Source organism: Pygoscelis adeliae, unplaced genomic scaffold, assembly GCF_000699105.1.
Source record: "Pygoscelis adeliae isolate BGI_AS28 unplaced genomic scaffold, ASM69910v1 Scaffold244, whole genome shotgun sequence".
In the NCBI taxonomy this organism is placed as follows: Eukaryota; Metazoa; Chordata; class Aves; order Sphenisciformes; family Spheniscidae; genus Pygoscelis; species Pygoscelis adeliae.
In genome coordinates, this window is record NW_008824648.1 from 1,243,717 (window position 1) to 1,262,585 (window position 18,869).

At 47.5% G+C, this 18,869-nt stretch overlaps 1 protein-coding gene across 1 annotated transcript in view; it reads right to left on the minus strand.

The window, feature by feature from the left end:
- LOC103915568 overlaps positions 1-18,863 on the minus strand; it is a 30,390-nt gene extending 11,527 nt beyond the window's left edge. Inside the window, exons 1-3 of the mRNA XM_009322409.1 lie at positions 18,830-18,863; positions 8,073-8,923; positions 526-687 (exon numbers count right to left, since the gene is read on the minus strand). Of these exons, the coding sequence (XP_009320684.1) occupies positions 526-687; positions 8,073-8,879 (969 nt within the window). The 5' untranslated portion in view covers positions 8,880-8,923; positions 18,830-18,863. The remainder of the gene's footprint in view (positions 1-525; positions 688-8,072; positions 8,924-18,829) is intronic.
- Positions 18,864-18,869: the final 6 nt, after the last annotated feature.

Sequence of the window (18,869 nt, forward strand, 5' to 3'; positions counted from 1 at the left end):
TCAGAAGTGCAGGAAGAGAAAGAGAGCATGGAGTTGGGTTAGCGGCACCGCTGCTTCTCTTTCCCGTTGTGTCTGTTTTGTGGGAAATTCTGGGATTTTGACAGTTTGAAACCAGAAGCAAAACAAAGAGCTTTTAGTTCCAAACACAATTGCTAAGGAGGTCCATGGAAATGTTTTGTTTTGAGAGCATTGATGGGGGGAGATGTGTTCTTGGGAGTTTTCAACTGTAGAGAAGTAAAAGTTGCTGACTTCAAGCTGGCCATCACATGAGGTGAGAGGGATGCTTTTTAACTCGACAGAAGCAAGCACATCTGGGAAACAAAATTGAGCAAGAACAGAAACCCAAGCCCACTGTAAGGGAACCTGAGCCCACTGTGGTGGGCGAGGGCTCCCTGAAGACCAGAGCACCCAGCCCAGGTGGGTGTGGGGTCAAGTAAATTAGCATCTTCCCTCACACAGACTTGGAACTTTAAATCTGGGCCTTGAGTATGTCATTTAATGGAAGATACCATGGTGTCTGCTTACCTCTTTTATCTGGCTCATCTTCTGCTCTTTCTGCAAGCTGCACACTTGCTTTTGGAGACGCAGGTTGTGCTCCTGCAGCTGCCCAATCTTCTCAATCAGTTGGCAAATGTGTTCCAGGTATCCGAGACCAGATCCCAGGGCTTTGCTGTTACCTTGGTTCACCTGCAACGACAATGCATCTTGGACCATGGAGTAACAGCAGAGCTATCCTTACTAGCAGCTGGGAGCCCAGCACACTCCTTACGGTCGCGTGGGCCGTGGTAAAGATACTTAGGCTTCCTCTTGCAAGGGGCTTTGGTTATAGCCAGATCTGAGCTACAGCGTTGCTTGCTTACAGCTCTTTTCTGGATTACTCGGCAAGATGCTCCATCAGAGGGACTCTTCTGACTGATCACAGGCTGACACAGAGGAGAACCTCATGACAGCCTTTTTCTAGTTCCACCTCCCAGGCTAATTTTTCTTTTACCGGCCACAGGACCCTTACAAACAAATAGAGTTCTACTGTATGGTATAGATGGCTGGGGTTAGTATGGCTCACTTAGCCCACAGCCCTCAGTGCAAGTCACGCTTATGGGTACTGAGGCTGAGTTTGGCTCCCACTCAAAGGCACGTATCTGCAGGTTGCAGTGATTTGCTGCTTTGTGACCAACTTGGGGGTACGTTTTGTCTGCCTTTGGCAATCTGTAACCACTATGGCACAGCTGAACTCAGACCCTCATCACTGGTGGGTCAGTGAAAGGGACATGTGCCTGAACCAAGCTGCCAAAGTGAAAGAATATCTTTCCACTGGTCTTCAGCAGAGCCCAGCTTACGTCCCTGCTGCTACTTTCTCAGTCATTAAGAGATGCCTGAAGAAAGTCTGCAGGATCAAGCTTGCTGTCTGGCTATGGCAGGATATTCTGTACCACTGATCTCTCCACACCCAGGATCTGCAGAGTCTCACTGCTGCTCAGCAAAGGGCAGTGCCGGAGACAGACCGTAATCCTGCGGCAGAGGAAAGGCAGCGGTGCTTCCCAGCCTCCCACTCTGCACCTCACCATTTCTGGCCCCAGGACTTCCCCGTGCACAGCAAGTGTCCTCTCCCGCACCGCAGCGGACTCTGCTGAACGTGCTGCTAACAAATACATGCAGAGGCTTCACTTCCACCTTGGCGCTGCCTGCTGATGTGCATGTGATATCAATAAGTAAAATAAGCCTCGATCTTTACAAAAGCAGTGCTCTAAGTTTATCTAACTTCAAAAAATAAGTTCCTTCTACAAAAGCAGGAAGCTTACTCTGTCTCCTTTCCCACAACAATCTACATTTTTGGGGAAATGCCAGCCTTGGGACTCTTCCTGTCTTTTCATTATGTCAGAAAGCTCATGGTGTGTTCAAAAATAATCAACATTAGAATTTACTTCTTTTTAAACAAATGATGATACAATGTTATTTATAAACAGGTATTATTATGTCCAGATGCTTTTGTGTCTGAGGCTGGGACAGAGGTCACATGAAATCATATAAAAAATGATAACTCCAAGCCAACTAGTCATTCACATTCATGATTTTTATTTTCCTTTCGGGCAGAGCCTGCAGAAGTGGTGGCAAGACAAAGGTTACTCAGCCATAAAACTGAGTCCTTAGTGTGTCTGTGCAGTGGGAAGGGGCGCAGCCCCAGGACCCACAGGGAGAACAAAGCCCACGTGGTGCCTGCTGGGAAAAGCTTGGATCGAACGCACTATAACCAACATATCTGAAAGCAGTTAGGAATTTCGGGGTGCCCAGCTCCAGAAGCATGATTTTCAGAAAGTACATGAGTATTAGCTTCTGAAAATCTGTGGGGTTTTTTTAAGCTGTCCCAAAATGGGTAGTCAAAAGTTCCTCATTCTCCTTGAAAATGTAGGCTTTCTGCCACTCTGTACTGTCTTTTTGCACATTTAACAATTCCCCTTTCTGCCAGTTTGCTGTTGCAGTGACTGATGGCACGTCTATATTGCCCTACGGAGACAGTGAGCCAAATCCAACCCCTTTTATAGCTGTAGAAACACAAGGCAAGACTACAAGGGATACAGGAGCTCTTGGAAAAGAGGATGAAGTAAAACATTTGGCTGTAACCTCAGGATTGGGGAGAGAGCATGAAGCATTTGACTGTCACCTCTTTCAGGCAGGGACCCTCTTTTTGTTCCATGTTTGTCCAGTGCTTAATACTGTAAAGTCCTGCTTCGTGTCCGCGGCTGCTAGGTTTATAGGGCAAAAAGGGCAGGGGAGGAGAGGAGAAGGTGGCCCTGGTTTCCAGTGCTCTGTGCCTAGGGCTGAAGGCACTTGAAAGCAAAGGCGTGTTTTGGGCAGGCATGGAGAAAATCTGGCTTTTAGCAAAAGTTAGAGAGAACTTCCAACTCCTGAGAATAAATGCAGGTCCCCAGAAAATGAGAGGGAAAAGGTGTAGAGCAGTTGCTCCAGGTTTTGGGGCAAGGTGGATTTTACCCCTGTAGGGGACCTAAACCAGACTAAAGGTTGGACTCAATATGCTGGAGGCCCCTATTTCACAGCCATCCTTCAGAGGCTGCTCAGGGCAGGCAGTTTGGGCTATTTAATAGGAAATTAATCTGCATTTTATTGAAGCGATCCCAGCAAGCGCAAATGAGCAAAAGGTAAATCAGGCAGAGCCTGTGGTGCCTGCCCATCCCTGCAGGGCCAGCCACCTCTGTGGGCAGCATGCAAGAGTAAACGTTTTTAAGGGGGATGTTTCACCTTGCTTGCCCTGCCACAAAGTCCGTTAGCATCAGGATTGTTGAGATATGGCAGGCATTCAATACAGAAAATTTGTGTAATTTAGCTGCTTGCCCCCAAAACAATTGCTCAGAGAGGGCCTCTCTAGGGACGCTTCCAGGACTTTCTTTTCCATAGACTGGAAATACCTAAACAGCCTTCACTTTCTTCTGGTCATGCCAAGTGCAGCGTAGAACCTGCTCTGTCACGTTCTGGTGTAAATATTTTCCTCTCAGTACCTGTGAGAGAGTTTTATGATAGCAGCAGAGGGTGAGCAACCATAGGAAAACTGCAAACATTTTCCAGGATGAGTCTCTTCCAGTCTCTGTCCTCCCGGTTGAAGCTTCCCAAAACATTCACCTAAAGGGACTGGATTTTTTCCCATTCCACACATGGGGATTGTCAAATAGTATTGGAACAAAAGCCACGTGCCCGTTTTTGAGTTGATGAAACCTATGAAGAAGGAAGAACATCTCACCTACTTTTTTGAAGGTGAAGATGCAGAGGACCAGGCAGACACAATTTATGAATCAGATGGTTAAAGTTGTACTAGGAAAGTAACAACATAATGTGTAAATAGGTGCCAGATTTTGCTTTCAGGTGTATCAGACCGAGCCAGACCCTCAGCTGGAAGAAAAGGAATCCAAGGCTCTCAGCTATACTATGCTGAGTTACTCCCATTACGGTTTTGACCCTGCAGAGTTAAGGTGCACCACACTGACTTCACAGCCACGTAACTAAAAAGAGATCTCTGCCCTTGTGAGTGCTCACCTGACTAAGTTCTGGGGACAGGTTTTCAGTACATTTATCACTGCTCAGCTGGTAATAAACTGTCACAGTTGTGCTGGCCCACAGGTTTCTTAGGAAGCTTAAAAATACAGGATCAGCATCTGCACTGGGAACTTTGGCTTATTTAGGGCCCTCCAGTCAATATTTTGACTGGTGTAAAATCACATTTTTCCTCTGAAGCCACCAGAGTCGCAGAGGTGGGAGCCTGTCCCTCTGTCTCTGTGTACGTGTAACATCGTGCTCACTGCAGCCTCTGAGCAGTACAAAGGTTTGAAGTTCAGTGGGAGCTGCAAGAAAGACGGTTGTTTTCAAGCCTCTTCTCCAATTGAGGTATAATCAAAATCTGCATTTCTGATCATCCAATCAGCACTTTGTCCTGCCTCATTTCAGCCATTATCTGTTACTCTGATGCGTGCGATGGGCTTTTCTTCAATTGGGCTCTATGGAAAACTGTCCTGGGCTGGACCTGGCAGCAGGAGCCGAAGCTGATGGGCAGGACTAGCTTGCAGGCTTCTTCATTCAGACAAGAGCTCGCTGATATTTCTTGCGGTGACTTAGGTTTCTGCGCTTCATGCAATGCTCTTCACTTTCTCTTGTGGATAGATTTGAGTTATACCATGCTCCATCCTCCCATAAATCCCTCACTGCCCGCTCCCGCCACATTAGCATGGCCAGTACGGAGGCAGTATGGTCACTGCGCCAACAGCCAAGGTACGTAATTACAAACCTCCCATCACGGGCTTGGAGCAACTGATTAGTGATGCCACAGGCTGAGTGGGAAGCATTTGTCACTGGAAGCTGACAGCACCAAAAGGCTTGTGAATAACAGGAAAGAGAGGGATCGTGCTGTATATTTCTGACGGCTCCACCCTGCTGTCCAGGAGGGGCTGCGCTTGCTGATAGCTTCTAGTTTCCTCTGAGCGGCACGCACAGGCTACGGGGCTGTCCATCACAGGTTGCCTGATCCTTCCCCTGAACCGTACCGCTCTCTGCAGAGAAGTATTTTGCCTGCTTTGGCCCAGGATAATTAGCACTGTGTGAATAATGGGTTTTTTTTCATTTAGCAACGACAATGCTCCCACCCTCTCCTTCTAGGAGTATGGGCTGACTTTAGATGTAAACTTTATGGAGCGTGAGGAATTGTTTGCAAAGCAAAAGCATCAAAAGCTATGTATCTTCAAACTGACCCCAAACATTTAATTTGGTTTAAAAGGAAATGCTTTTATTTAGGCTTCAAAGTTCTTTCACTTGTTGTTTGACAGCTTCCACTTTCTTTCATCTTTCTAAATGTAGGCAAATCTCAAAATAACGACAGTTCAAAACAAAAGATCAGAAAGCTTTGTTTAAGAAACGCCAGACTGAAATGATTTGATGTATATTTTCAGCCAAAGCAATTCACCAAATGAATCCAAACGGTCAAAACATTTGGTCATTTCCAGTCTCTCTTTTTCAGCATTTTCCTTCCTGTTCTCTTGAAAGTGGCCTCAGCACTGAAGGAGGCTGGGAGGACACCAAGGCACATCCTCATCCAGCGAATGAATCCTTGCTCAGCTACGGTGTGCCGGCAAGCACAGTGCTGTTGGCATTGCCACAGCCAGCTGGGCTGGGGAATCTCACCTGCTCTCCTGTTACTTGAAAGTTATATTCCCAAAACCAGCAACAGAACTAAGGAAGTCGCTGTCACCTATAATTAAATAATGATCTCACCTGGCGTTAAATAGAGATGCAAGAGTGCTTATACTGGCTTATATCAACATGAATTTAATGCAGGAGGAATTGATTCAATGGAACAATTTGGTTTGCCATGTTCTTTGCCAAGCAGAGTGGGAATACCCTGTACTGGCCTGCTATCTTTCAGACAACATTGATTGCATTTCCAGGGGTATCTGAGTCCTTGAGACGACATCAGGCCAGACAAGAGATTGGCTCCTAAGTACCATGTTGTATTTTGGACAGGTTACAGGCAAATGTGAAAACCACAGAGTAAGCCTGGAGCAGAGCCTCAGCTGGGGTGAACCAAGATGCACCCATCAGCTGTATGGGCAGATGATCATCTGGACATCATTTCTGAGTCGGTCTCACTCTGTCCTGCCTCTGTTGCGTGACAGTGAGGACAGGTCAACCTTCTGCAGGTTTGGCAAGGGCAGAAGGCTCTGCAGCTGCAGGAGGCTGTCCCTGTGCTCTGAGGCACACAGCACAGCAGCAGCTGCAGGGCTGTGCAGCAGCCGTGGGCATTTCTTGCCCCAGTCATCTTGGGTGCTACCTGGCATCCCAGCAGGTTGGAGAGCGCTGCTCTTGAGATACAGCAGCCTGGAGGTGCTCTGTGAAGAGGGGCAAGCTTCCCCAGCATCTAGGTCACAGCTGTATTTATACAGCTCAAAAAACAAACAAAGAAAAGTGCTCTGGGGCACAGCGCTTTAGCACTCAGCCAGTTAGGATATTAAAAAGGAGGGGAGATAAGCCACCAAGAGCTTCATTTCCTCTGCAGCTTCTTCCTAATTTATTCTCTTGTTTATTTAAATGCTCTGCTTTGGGAAATGGAGGCTCCATTTCACAAAGGATTTAAAGGAATTTCACGGGCAGCCAGAGCTGTCAGACAAGACCAAGCTGGCTGCAAACCCTCCCGAGCGTGACAGAGAACTTAGGTAACTTTTTATAAAGTCCCCTTGTGGTCAAACTCTCCTGCTCTGGTCCTTTTTGAACTCTCTGCCAAAAGGCCAGGTCGCTGACTGTTTGGGAACTGTGCAAAATAGACATCTGTCTTCTGCCATGTGTGAGACAGCTCTGGGGAGGAAGAGGCTGCTCAGCTCGATCGCGTGTTGCTTGTACTGCCTCGATATGCAATGTTAACAGATATGGGCCATCTCTGACCTTCCTCGCTGCTTGGGAGGGTTTGGCATGCTGGAGAGGAAGGCCATCGCCTGATGGTTCAGGGCCTGAGCAGAGAGGTCATGGTGAAATTATATGCATAGCACACAGCACTTGTCACTTGGCTTCCTCCCACCCATCTCCCATTCCAATTCATCGCTATTACCGCAATAAACGCCCTAAAAAGAAATCCCCATTATGCACCGTTTGATGTTTTTGTTGTGCTTGTGTGACCCTCTTCACCTGGTCTGCCCTTCTCCTTTCCCTTTGCTCATGGGGCTCTTTGGTCTGTCTCTCTGTCAGGAATCAGCTCCCCAGTTAGATCTTTCCTTTGCTGGTTCACGGAAGCCACCACAGCGGGCAGGCAAGGCAGCGGTCTGTCTGCGTGTCGGCAGCATGGGGCTTCAGGCAAAACCACTGGGGCAAGTGCTTGCCAGCATCCACTATGGGAGAAGGTGCACAGAAGGGCTTTTTATTCTCCTGTCAGTGGTACAGTGTACCCAGCAAGGGGGAAAAGAGAGACTCTGGAGGGGGACAAGCTGCTGAAATTATGTCTTTGCAGTTTGGTCCATCACAGCTGTGCTGGCAGGTTAAAATGGGATCTCTGTCTCCAGCCCAGCAAAGATTTGAATTTGTGCATCAGCTCCTTGCTCACTCATTATTTGAGAGAGCTGGCTCAAGAGGACAGGACAGGCCTGGACAGGAATGAACTACCCCTTAGACAAGTTCTTTCCAAATTTCAGCGCCCCAACAACAGTCCAGCTGTTCCCAGGAACAGGAATAACCTGACCTTGAAAAAGAAACTACGTTCTGATCCCCGTCCCATGTATCAGAGGACGATGACTAACTTCACAATCTTCATTTTAAGACCAGAATCAAGTCCATCCTCTAATCTAGGGCTTTTTGAAACATCAGATCTCCATCAGCCATTAGTCATCCTTACCCAGACCTGATCTATGTGAATTACTTCAGAATTTCACTGCTATGAAAAGAGCTCTTAAAAATCAATTACCATGATTTGCTGCTTACAACAGTTTCAGGGGAGATTTTCTAACTCAGTTCATGACAAACAATAGGACTTGAACCCTGACTGAGGTATTTGGACAGGCTTAGCTCCAAGATTCAGTTTCAGTGTTTCTTACCTCACTCAGTCTACAGCATTCATCCATGTATTCATCCAGACTGTCGCTTGTGGGGTACTTCTTCAGCTGATGTCCATGGATCTGAAGGTCTTGCATGCTGCCAAAGTTCTCTGGGAAATTGTCAGCAATTGTCTTTGGCTCTTCTATGGGATCTGGGGTGGGAGGAGTGTTTTCCCTGGGAAGGTCCGTCTCTGGGGTAGCTTCCTTTTCCAGCGATTGCCTTTTGCTCTGGTCAAAATGTTCATCGGGACTTTCTTCCCGAGGGACGCTGAAGTCTTCAAGGGAAGGTGTAGGACCCTGCACAGCATCTGCCTCCTGGCTGTAGTACTCAGCTTGCTTTTCGCTCTCTGGATCTTGGTGGCTGACTTTTCTGGCATGCTCTTTACATGTTCTCATTATCAGATGGTCAATTTCTGGAGAAGAAGAGGTGCTAAGCACGCCTGAGTCACAAAATGAGTCTCTGCTGTGAAGCACAAAGCTCTTCTCTGAACCCGTCGGCGTTGACGGAGAATTAGCCCCGCTTGGCAATTCAACCCCCGAGTCCTCAGATTCAAATTTGGAGAATCTGTGAAGTCGGCACTTGGACTCGAAGGCGCTGAGGTCAGGCAGTGTGGCTACATAGTCTGTACTTGCCGGGGCATCTGCGTAGTCTGCATCTGCCAGTGCGGCTGCTGCATTCGGATTTCCCTGGCAGCCCGGTGGGAGGCTGGCGCCGGGGAGATGGGACTCTTCCGTGCAGGCTGTGTCAGCTGGAGCCTCTGGGATTAAACCTGGGTTTTGAATTCCTTCATTGCTCAGTATCTTCATATGTGTTAGCACGACTTTGTCCTCAGCAGGTGGGCTCTTCTTACCTGCTTAAAAGAGAACAAGGAGAAGGTCACAAGAGGCTACAAAACTCGGTGTATAGTGCATCCCCTGAGGGATGTGAAATGTAAAACTTTCTATAGTAAGGTGGTAGAGGGGGGAAGCCCAAATTTGTTTTTCTTGAGCTATATGAAGCTTTCTTGTAGGCTTTGCTACAACAGAAGTGTTGTGTTTCATAGACCCGGAGTCCTTCAGGGGGAGTCATAAAAGCACACAGAGTTCTGATCTAGTAGATAGGTAGAAAACAACACATGTAGCCAGGTAACTTTTTGGTGATTACCTGCATACAGATGCAGAGAAGTACCTGTTCTTTTAGCACGATAGACATTAAATTGAGGCTAAAATATTTCCTCTGATTGTATGTATTCTGAACCAGCAGAAAAAAGGGTAAAATGAAATCCATCTTTCTGCAGACTTAAGTGAATTTGGGGTTGCAACAAGCAATTTGCAAACTGTTTGGCATTCTCTGCAGTATTCTCTGCACACATACAGGTGACGAAAAGCAAGTACTGATAGGAAAAGCAAACGAGGCACTGTAGATTTTTTTCACTCCCTGTATGGTTTTAGCTATGAAGTCATTTCTTTAAATGAACTCTTACCTTCTTTGTGAAGAGAAAGTATATGGAGGCAGCTTTGTTCATGAGCTTTTTGCACATGGACAAAGACGACTTGTTTTCACATCACAATTATTTTACACGGTAACGTGGTAGAACAGTCTCTGGATGAAAGGTTTATCTACAGGAGTTGTAGAACTGCCCCCAGGTTTTCTTACTGTTTTTCTGAATCTAGTAGTTCACAGTGCAGACTTCTGGCTCACACTGGGATGAGAGCCAGTGTGCATCCATCCTTTACCTAACTGCAAATCTCAGCTCCCAATCCATCTGTTCATGGATTTCGGACAAGGAATTGCTGCAGTACAAAACTTCAGTTTCTCTGGTATCTTTTTTTTTCCCTTATTAGAGCCTGACCCACAGCACCTCAGAGGGCTACAATGCGTACACTTTTCAGGATATCTTACTTCCTACTTCATTTCCTTTCATTCCCCTCTCTTCCTTCCTTCCTTTTTGCCTGACATCAAACCAGCAGCTGCTTCACAAACTCACTCCTGGTAACGTAACTATCCCTAAGTAGGCAGAGAAGCCTGGGACCCCTCACTAGCGGTAGAGCGGGGAGGGCTCTGCTGTGCAGCCCTCCTTCATGGTAACCCAGAAAACTCCCTGTTTCAGAAATAACCTGTTTTCCAGCCTTCCCTCCTCCAGCTTGCTTTCTGCAATGTCCACAGACAAGGAAAACTTTTACTCATTAAGGCCAAACTAGCTATTATTACATGAATAATTTTCTATTTTATTTAAATTCCTTCTACTTGATCTTGAGAATTTCTTGGGATAGCATTGAAACATGCCCTTTACTGTCCATAGGCAGCCATAGATTTAATATTTTACACTGGATTTTTCAAAAGGGCTGTCAGTGATAAATAATCCCACCTGATGGGCTTTTTATGGCACTTGGGCACGTAGTGCTTATAGCCCCTTATAGAAGATCTTGTTTATCATATACAGAATTGCAGCTGCCTCCCTTGGCAGGATTCACAGCCGTCTCTCCGCTGTAAAGAGCCACATTTGGGACAGTCGGTGCCAGACCGTCAGCAATGCAACACTAGTACATTGCTGTGCTGGGGGACAAGAGAAAGACATTGCCCACGGAAATGCCACAGGAAAGCTCACCAGGAGCTGCCTGTGCTGGGCTGGGTAACAGCTCTTCCACTCCTGGGATGAGCGTGATGGACCCTGGACTGAGGACAAGGAATAGGGAGCCTGGTTTGCAGCTTCACGCACAGCAAAACACCACCTGTAAGAGGCAGCTCGGTGCCGGGTCTTGGAAGGAGGAGGTGGAGCTGGGTGATTGCTGATTTGGAGTGAAGAGGATCTACCTGCTCAGTTGCAAACACCTCTCAGCCGTGAGAGGTAAAGCGTTGTATCTGCATGAAAAATAGAAGGCTAACAGGTTCTTCTGATGGCATCACCACCCCAGATAGCACACCACCACCACTAAGAGTCAGGAGGAGAGTGGCTGTATTGCTGCACTTTCTTTTTAAGAACAAATCATACAGCTGTCACTCTTACCAGGAATTACTATATGCAATGGTAGTCCCTTCCCACAGACTCTGATTGCCTTCACTTATTAATCATGCCATGCTTTCCTTTGATTGGAGATTCTCTCACTGTCTTTCAATCTGCCCCTTTTTTTCTTGCTTAACCAGTTTCACCCTGGCCTACACAAATATTTCTTTGTCTGAAATCAGGAAGCAGCATATTAAAATGAGGTCTTGCCACTTACAGAAGCAGATGTCAGATGTTTTAATTCATATTTTTTTTATGACTACAAAAGCTACAATGTGTACCAGAAAGCTGGACTGGGGTAGAAAAAAATAAAAAAGGAGATGAGATCTCTGACCCCCTGCGTGACGGTCCCCTCAATGCCAACAGCTCCAGTGCTGAGAAAGGTCTGTGCTGTGGATAATATGGTCCTTTGCTTTCCCCATCCTGTGGTCACTAGCAACATCGAATGGTTTCACAACAATTTCTTGTTTATCTGTTCTAGGCTGCAAACCATTGGTCTCAGCACTGGCAGGTCCTAGAAACCACAGTGTTTGAGCATTTCTGATTTATCCTCCCAACCCCTTGCGATGATGCAAAACGTTATCACCCACTCTACCACAAGTTCAGAGTGGATGCAAAGGATGGCAGGATTTTGCAACATACTTAGGCACCTCATTCTCACTCAATCAATGATACTTTCGCATGGTCAGTGAGGTCATCTGTGCTCATGATTAAGGCAGTGACCTGAAACTCCAGTTTTTCTTGCTGCACCTCAATGAGGGAATAGTCTCTTCTTCCCCTCTGTTAACTGGGTTATGGAAACTAAACCATGGGGCTTCCAACGAGCAGATTGTTTCTGCTACAGATCTTGACAGAGGCATACAAAACCACTCAGCTCTTTCAAGCACATTGCCAACAAATACCAGAATGGTGCAATTAAAGCTCATCTGTGCAATTACAAATAAAAAAGAAAATTGAGCCATACCCTCAGCTGCTATAAATTAACTCATTACCAGGGCCCCTAACAGAGTTGTGTCAGCTAATTCTGGCTGAGGACTTGGCCTGTAAGTGCTTTGTACAACAATACCAGGGGCCCAGAGCAAAGCAGGGAAGATGGACTCCTGCTTGGTGTTGGAGGGAGTGTGCTGCAGGGGTACGGTTACAATGCTGTGCAGAGGCTTCTGAAAGGAGGTGTGAAGAACTTCAGAGAGCTGAACGGTGGCATTAAGGTTGGTAAGATGTATTTACATGTGCTGGAGGCCACCCAGGTTTGACACTGCTGCTCCTGGGAAATCAGCCAAGATTTGTTGTTGTTGTTTTTTGTTTCCTTTCCCCTGGATTGGTTTTCCACACCCTTTCTGGGGTGGGGGTAAAGTACCAAAAGATGCTGCTTTCAGACAGCTGGCTGGGACACTGGTATGGCAGCAGGGGAGGGAATGGAGTTGTGTGTGCATGCTTAGGATTCAGTATAGCTTCCTGCAGCATCTTTGGCAACGCGTGCCCAGGCCAAACATTGTCTCAGGTTAACTTGTGCTACTTGCTTAGTAGCCCTCCAAAGGGTTATGTGGCTCTGTAATCACACGAGAGATAAACAGGGTTCCCTGAGTTGTAATATAAGCCTGTAAGTGACGGTGACTGATTATGTGTAACCTTGGGCAAGTTGCTGGACTCCCTGTGCTTGTACAGTTGGAGAATAAGACTGCTTCCCATCTCATGCGGAGGTAGTAACGGTGAACTAGCTAATAACCGAAGGTGATTAGTAGGGAGTGAAAGGAATTGATGTGTCCCAGCTAAGTCTCTAGAACTTTGCTTTGCTTTGTTTCCAAATTGCTTTCTAGGATACTTCTCTGTTGGCAGTTAGCAAAGCCTAGCAGAGGAACTTAAATCTTTCAAAGGTGAATACCCTCCCATCAGCTGCTGTCCCAAAGCTTTCCTTTCCTTGGAGTTTTAAGTCCAAGTGTATTTTTCCTGTTGCACAATAACTAGCAGCTGCCAGGGCACAGCCTAGTGCATTAATGTAGAGATTTCTGACCTGAGGAAGGAGGGCGGGTATCTAAACATGAAATTGCTTTCAAGCAGCTTCTTTATCCCAAGTAAGTTGCATGCAAGAGATGCATTCAAACAACTGCCCAGGCAAAACTCCCAGGCATTCCCAGTCCTGCCCAGGCCCAATTCCTGCAAAAGCTCCCACCGTTCTAGTAAGCCAAGCCAAAGCCTGTATTCAAATCCCCATGCTCCAAAGCATTGAAATCCAGGTCCAGTTTTTTCTTTTTTGCATCTACACCTGTGGCTCACAGCCACGTTTCACTGGCAATTCCTTCAGTGCAAGCCCCGTTAAGCTCTGCTATGTCCCTGAGAGGGGTCCTTGGCCTCTGATGCACCAACTCAAGTGTCACAGCACATGGTCTTCCGATGCATCTGCTAATGGAAGTACTGATGGTGGGAAGAGGCCAGGCTGGCAGTGGGATGAATGCTGCTAGTGGCAGTACAGAGCTGGCCTGTGCTGCTCTCCTCCCTTCTGGTTTGTGCCCACCCATCTTCTCAAAATGTTCATCCTGATTTGTAGGCTGCTTGGCATGGGGAGAGTCTCTGTTAAACCTGTGCACAATGACTGGCACAACTGGAGCCAAAGGTTTGCTTGTCTCCGTCTGCTGTTGTGTTACAAATGATAACAGCATTAGAGCCATGGCAGCCCTCTGCTTATCCCCAGAGCTGCTGCAAGGTTCATGTGCACAGTGAACCCATCCATGGCGGGTGGTGCTGGCAGGGTGGCAGTCCCAGGGAGAGGCACAAGGTGAGCAGCCTAGAGATGCTCAGAGTGCCTATTCCTCTCCCCGCTGCTGTCTACCACAAGACATGCAACACCCTCTAGATTTAAGTCCAGAAGACCAGTACTTTCCAACTGTAGTGTGCCACAAGAACAAAGCACCAGAAACAAAGGGCATCACCAATGACCTGGGTTTCTGGAGTAGCAGGGATTTTGCACAGCTGCCCTGCAAAGGAAGACCAAAGTCAAACCCCATCATTCCTACGAGTCTGCTTAGCCCTGAGCACAGGAGCGAAATACACATGCGAAGCCCCAGAAAAGGTTTTTCAGCATCCCATAGAGGACCCGCACAGCCCACTTAGTAACTCCTCTCTAGCTCCAGCTGTGCCAAGGATTAAATCCTGTGCCATACAGGACAGGTTCTGTGATGGGGCTGTGGCCTCCGAGTAACAGACTAAGAGATGATCATCAGCTTTTGAAGAATCATTAGGCAGCAGTGACTAGTGAGCTGGAGTCAAACTCCTGACCTAGAAATGAAAGGCTGCCTCTCCTATTCAGTCCTTGCATTCCCTCATTTTCCTTCCTTCCTTTACAAAGTCTCCCTTTAGTCCTCTCGCTGCGACACGTTCTCTAACGCCGCTGGCAGTACAGCTCAGGTGGTATTTCCCTTTCACTGCAGAGAGGGGATTTTTTTTTTTCTCACCAATGATGAGGTCTCGATTTCCCAGCATTTAAGAGAAAAGGGGTCACTTCCTTTCTGAAACAATAGGCATTTTTTGCTGCTGACTCTTCCCCTGACATGTGCTGAGGGGTGGGGCTGGGTGGTGGGGCTGTGCTGGCACCTCCTTCTCAGCACTAGCCCACCCAGCCGGCCCCCACGCAGAGCACGCAGGAGCTGTGTTACTTTCCTAGCTGGGCAATGGCTGTCCCTTGCATAGCCCTGTGGGCACAGGGAGTCGTTGCATGGACAGGACCCCAATACTTAGAAGAACTGGATTACTCTTATGCTGCCAAGAAACCCAAAACAAAGCAACCCAACAAACAAACAACCTCCACCCAAGAAAACCCAGCAACTGCTACCAATTGGCCCTCTGGGAGGGAAATCTATCTCCACAGAGCTTTGCCATGGACTTCCATGGGGTGAAGATCTCCCCGCTTCCTGGTGCTTCACAGGCCTCTTGAAGACCTGATGCCAGTCCTGGCGATGGCAGGGGTGCTGCTTGACACCAAGTTTCCGCAGACAATCTGCCTTCTCAACGCCTTTCAAGCAAAGCTAGTCTGTGAGCATGCTGCTGTATCTTGGGCTACCCAATCTGAGCGAGGGCTTCTCCTAAACGATTAGGGCAATCATGAGCCTAAGAATTTCTAAGGGGAGCATATGGAAAGGTCTTGTGTCTTCATTGCACCAGTTACAACCTCTATCTACAATGGCAGAAACTCGTGAAGGCTTGAAAATCACTGTCATAGAAATGGTTTTTATTGGAATTGTGACTGAAAAATTCACATTTGCAGAGGAACATACTCCCATGTGGTAACTGAATATTTGCATGATAGACCCAATTCTCAACATTTCAATTTATCCAACTGGGGAACTGAAATGCATGTGGATTTCATGGGAATATATATACAATTTGATTTGCTTGAAATGTTGAATGCAAAGGAATAATTACAACAAAGACGAGATCTTAGACAGTCCTTGAACAAAAAGCACAAAGTTCTTGGATTGTTGGCTCCAAGGTGCTCTCCAGTCTCACTATTAGTTAAGTGCGTGAAGTTCCTCCAGATGATAGTTTGGTAATATAATGTGACCAGAAATGTTATAGATCCCCCATAGCTGCAGCTGGTAATGATGAATCCATATAAAATATATGCTGAGAGAAAGATAACAGGGTTCAAGGACTCTGACTGAAGAGGCATTCATTGCTTTAATACATATATTTTTAGAAGAGGAGGAGATAATTATAGGTCTTTTCAGGCATTTGAGGAGGAATGAGAGGGAGATTGATTGTTTACTGATGGATATAGTTGGGTAAACTAAAGAGGAAATGGATTTCCAAGTAGAGAGGCCACTTGACATTTTTACAGCTTGCTTCTATTCATTCCAAGTGACCTGTGAAGTTTTTGAAACAGAGCGACAGGTCTGATAGATTAGTGACCTCTGGCAGAAAGTCCCAGGGCACAGCAGGTCCCCACAGACCACCTGGTTTATCGGAGTTACTTGTGTAGGCTGGCAGTCACCAGTTTTTAGACCAACACTTGACCTTGTGCATAGTGCCAGCTTAAAGAGCCTCTCCCACTCGTTACTGCATTTACCCTGCAAATTATTTCTTTGGATATATAGCTCAGTGGGAAAACCAGGCCAAGGATAATTTTGGTGCACAAGGATGTGTGCCCCAGTCCTCCCTGCTCTGCGGCGTAACCAGTCCTGGGGTAGGGGGGGAGGCTCAGCTCCCACAGTCATCTGTGGTGCTTATTTGTGAGATTTTGTCAGGGAGATGACAGCTCTCACTGAAGACCTGCAAATCCTTCTCCTTGGAGATTCCTGTGTGCTCCTTCAGGAGAAAGGTTCAAAACCTTAAATAAAGGAAATGGTGCTCTCATGAGCAGCCCTGTATAATAGCAAAAGATTATTTGGCACGCAGCTCGCTAATGTGTCTGAGCAGAAATTGAAAACAATGGAAAAAAATATACCACACCTTGGCAAAAACTGTCTAATCTAGGAGATCTTTTCTTGCCCATCTGATTTGCAGGCTGCCTCATATCGCAAAGGAGTATTCAGGCAGAAACCAACTAGGAGACAGGAGGCCCTTTGCAAGGATGGAACTTGCCCCCCAGGGATGACAGGTATGTAGTAATTCAGGTTTTATTGCCTATAATAAGCTTGGATAAACAACTGTTCAATAGCCCCACAGACCAAAGCCATTAAGACCCCAGTGCTCCAACTGAAGCCAAAGGAACTCATGAATCATATCAGAAAGGTCACTGTTAACCCATTCTTCATGTGCAGTCATTGCTGTCCCTAGGCAAAACCCCAGAGAGCTGCTTCTGCTCAAATGAGGTAGCAGTGGGCAGGTGTAACCATACCCTTTGGTACGTCTGAAATCTTTCATGGTTGCAATAAGAGTGGTGACAATTTTTGGGTTTGTTGCTCTCGCTGGAGCCACACAAGGACCTTGGTGAGATTATAAGGAGGAGGAGGAGGTGGTGACGCAGGGCTCTGTAGCTGCAGTAAACTGAACTTGCTGATACAAGAGGTCCTGCCACCCTGATACTTCTGCTCTGAGAGCCCCCCCAAGGAGTGGGGGAAGATCCAGCCTAGACCTGTTATTGAGCTGCCACTCTTAAAAAGAGATTTGTTCGGTTTATATTCTCTATCTTAAACTGCATTTGGAGATGCAACTTTAAAGTCCCTGCTGCAAAGCTTGCAAGAAACAGCATATTCTTGGCTCTTTCTGAGTAGAGATGGGGGGTCCAAACCAGGACACAAATAATATTTGGTGCCCCTTTCCAGCCAAGGTGATTAGGGAGTGTGGTCCCTGTTTCTTATTTGGAGAAATTCTAGCTGAATCTCTTTGTGATTCCTCAGTGCTCTGTGTAATAGGTCTGTTTCCCCACCAAAACTTCCACCTACCCCTACGACAATACTGCTGTGTCTGGGTGAGGAGGGACACTTCCATGTGGAAGAGCAAGCTTCCTTTCCCCTCCTAACCCTGCCATCAGGCTTGCACTATATAGCTTGGGGGAAACAAGTCCATGGTCAAATTACATCCAGGGAAAAAAAGAACAGTTTCTACCATACTGTAAAATGGCATCTCTTCAAACACTCTCCACGTCTTGTGGTGATGCTGGAGTGCTCTCACAGCAGCACTGCTCTAGAGCAGGTCATTGGGTAAAAATGCAGTTTCCAGACCAAACCCAGGCAGAGCAACACGCTTTGGCAGCCCTTGCTAGTACAGTGCGCAGCAGTTACCTGCTAGGCCACCTCAGAGAGGCTCCAGCTCACACTGAGCTCTGAGTAGCTGCCCCAGAGCAGGAGCGCTGGGAAGCACAATCCCAGCAGTGGGTGCCTGAGCAGATGCCCTCCAACGTGGCAGCTCTGGTGACTCCACAGGAGCTGCCTGCACTGCAGCAGTCCAAGGAGGCAGGAGTTCAGCACGCAGATGGAAAGTCAGGACCCCGGGAAGGTATAACCGCTCCAACACGGTGTTTTGCAACATCTTTACCATCCTGCTGCTCCACAGCAAGCTACGCTTAGACTCTGGCAAACCCTGTCTGTAGCCACCTCCGTGCCAAGCAAACCAACGCAGTGCGGTGATGTTAATGGAGACAGAAGCTGCAGATCTCATTTACAGCTAGCACGAGCCAAGATGAAGGGCAAACAGGGATGCTAAGGAGATTCTGCTACCTGGGGCTCGTGATCTCAAAGCCTGCAGCACTGGCTAAGGAATAAAACATACCAGACCCATTGTGCCTGAAAAAGGCAGTCTGAGACCGCATCATTGATTTTGACAACAGACTTATAAAATGACAAGTGATCTGCTGTAGGTCCGTAGCTGCCTTCCCTGCCTGGGTCACCTCATCCGCACAGAGCAGAAAGGAGCAAATAAAACCTCTCAAGCTCGGGATAATCTCTGTTGGATGGGGATGCACCAGCCTAAAAAGCCATCCGATATCCATTGCCAGTGCGGTGACGGGCTGAGGGCAGACCCGACCTGCCTCCCCTCGGTGCAAAACCCGAGCGGTACCGGCGGGACATGTGCGCCCGCCCGCCCCGACGCCAATCCCCCGTTTTCACCCTCGCTGCTCCCATCCCAAGCACTTCGCCCTCCTTCACGCACAGACCGCTCGGAGTCACGGCGCTCCCGCCGTTCTCTCCCTAACCATTCCACGCTTACGAATGCAAAATAAACCCGTTTTAAGAGGAAGACAAATCGGTTCCTAAAGCGCGATCCTTTCCCCCCGCCGGCCCCGGGGCAGGAGCTGAGCGGCCGGAGGCTGAAGCGGAGGGGGTCTTACCGCAGCCTTACCTGCGTGGGGGCAGAGGCGGCCGGAGAGCAGGGAGCGCAG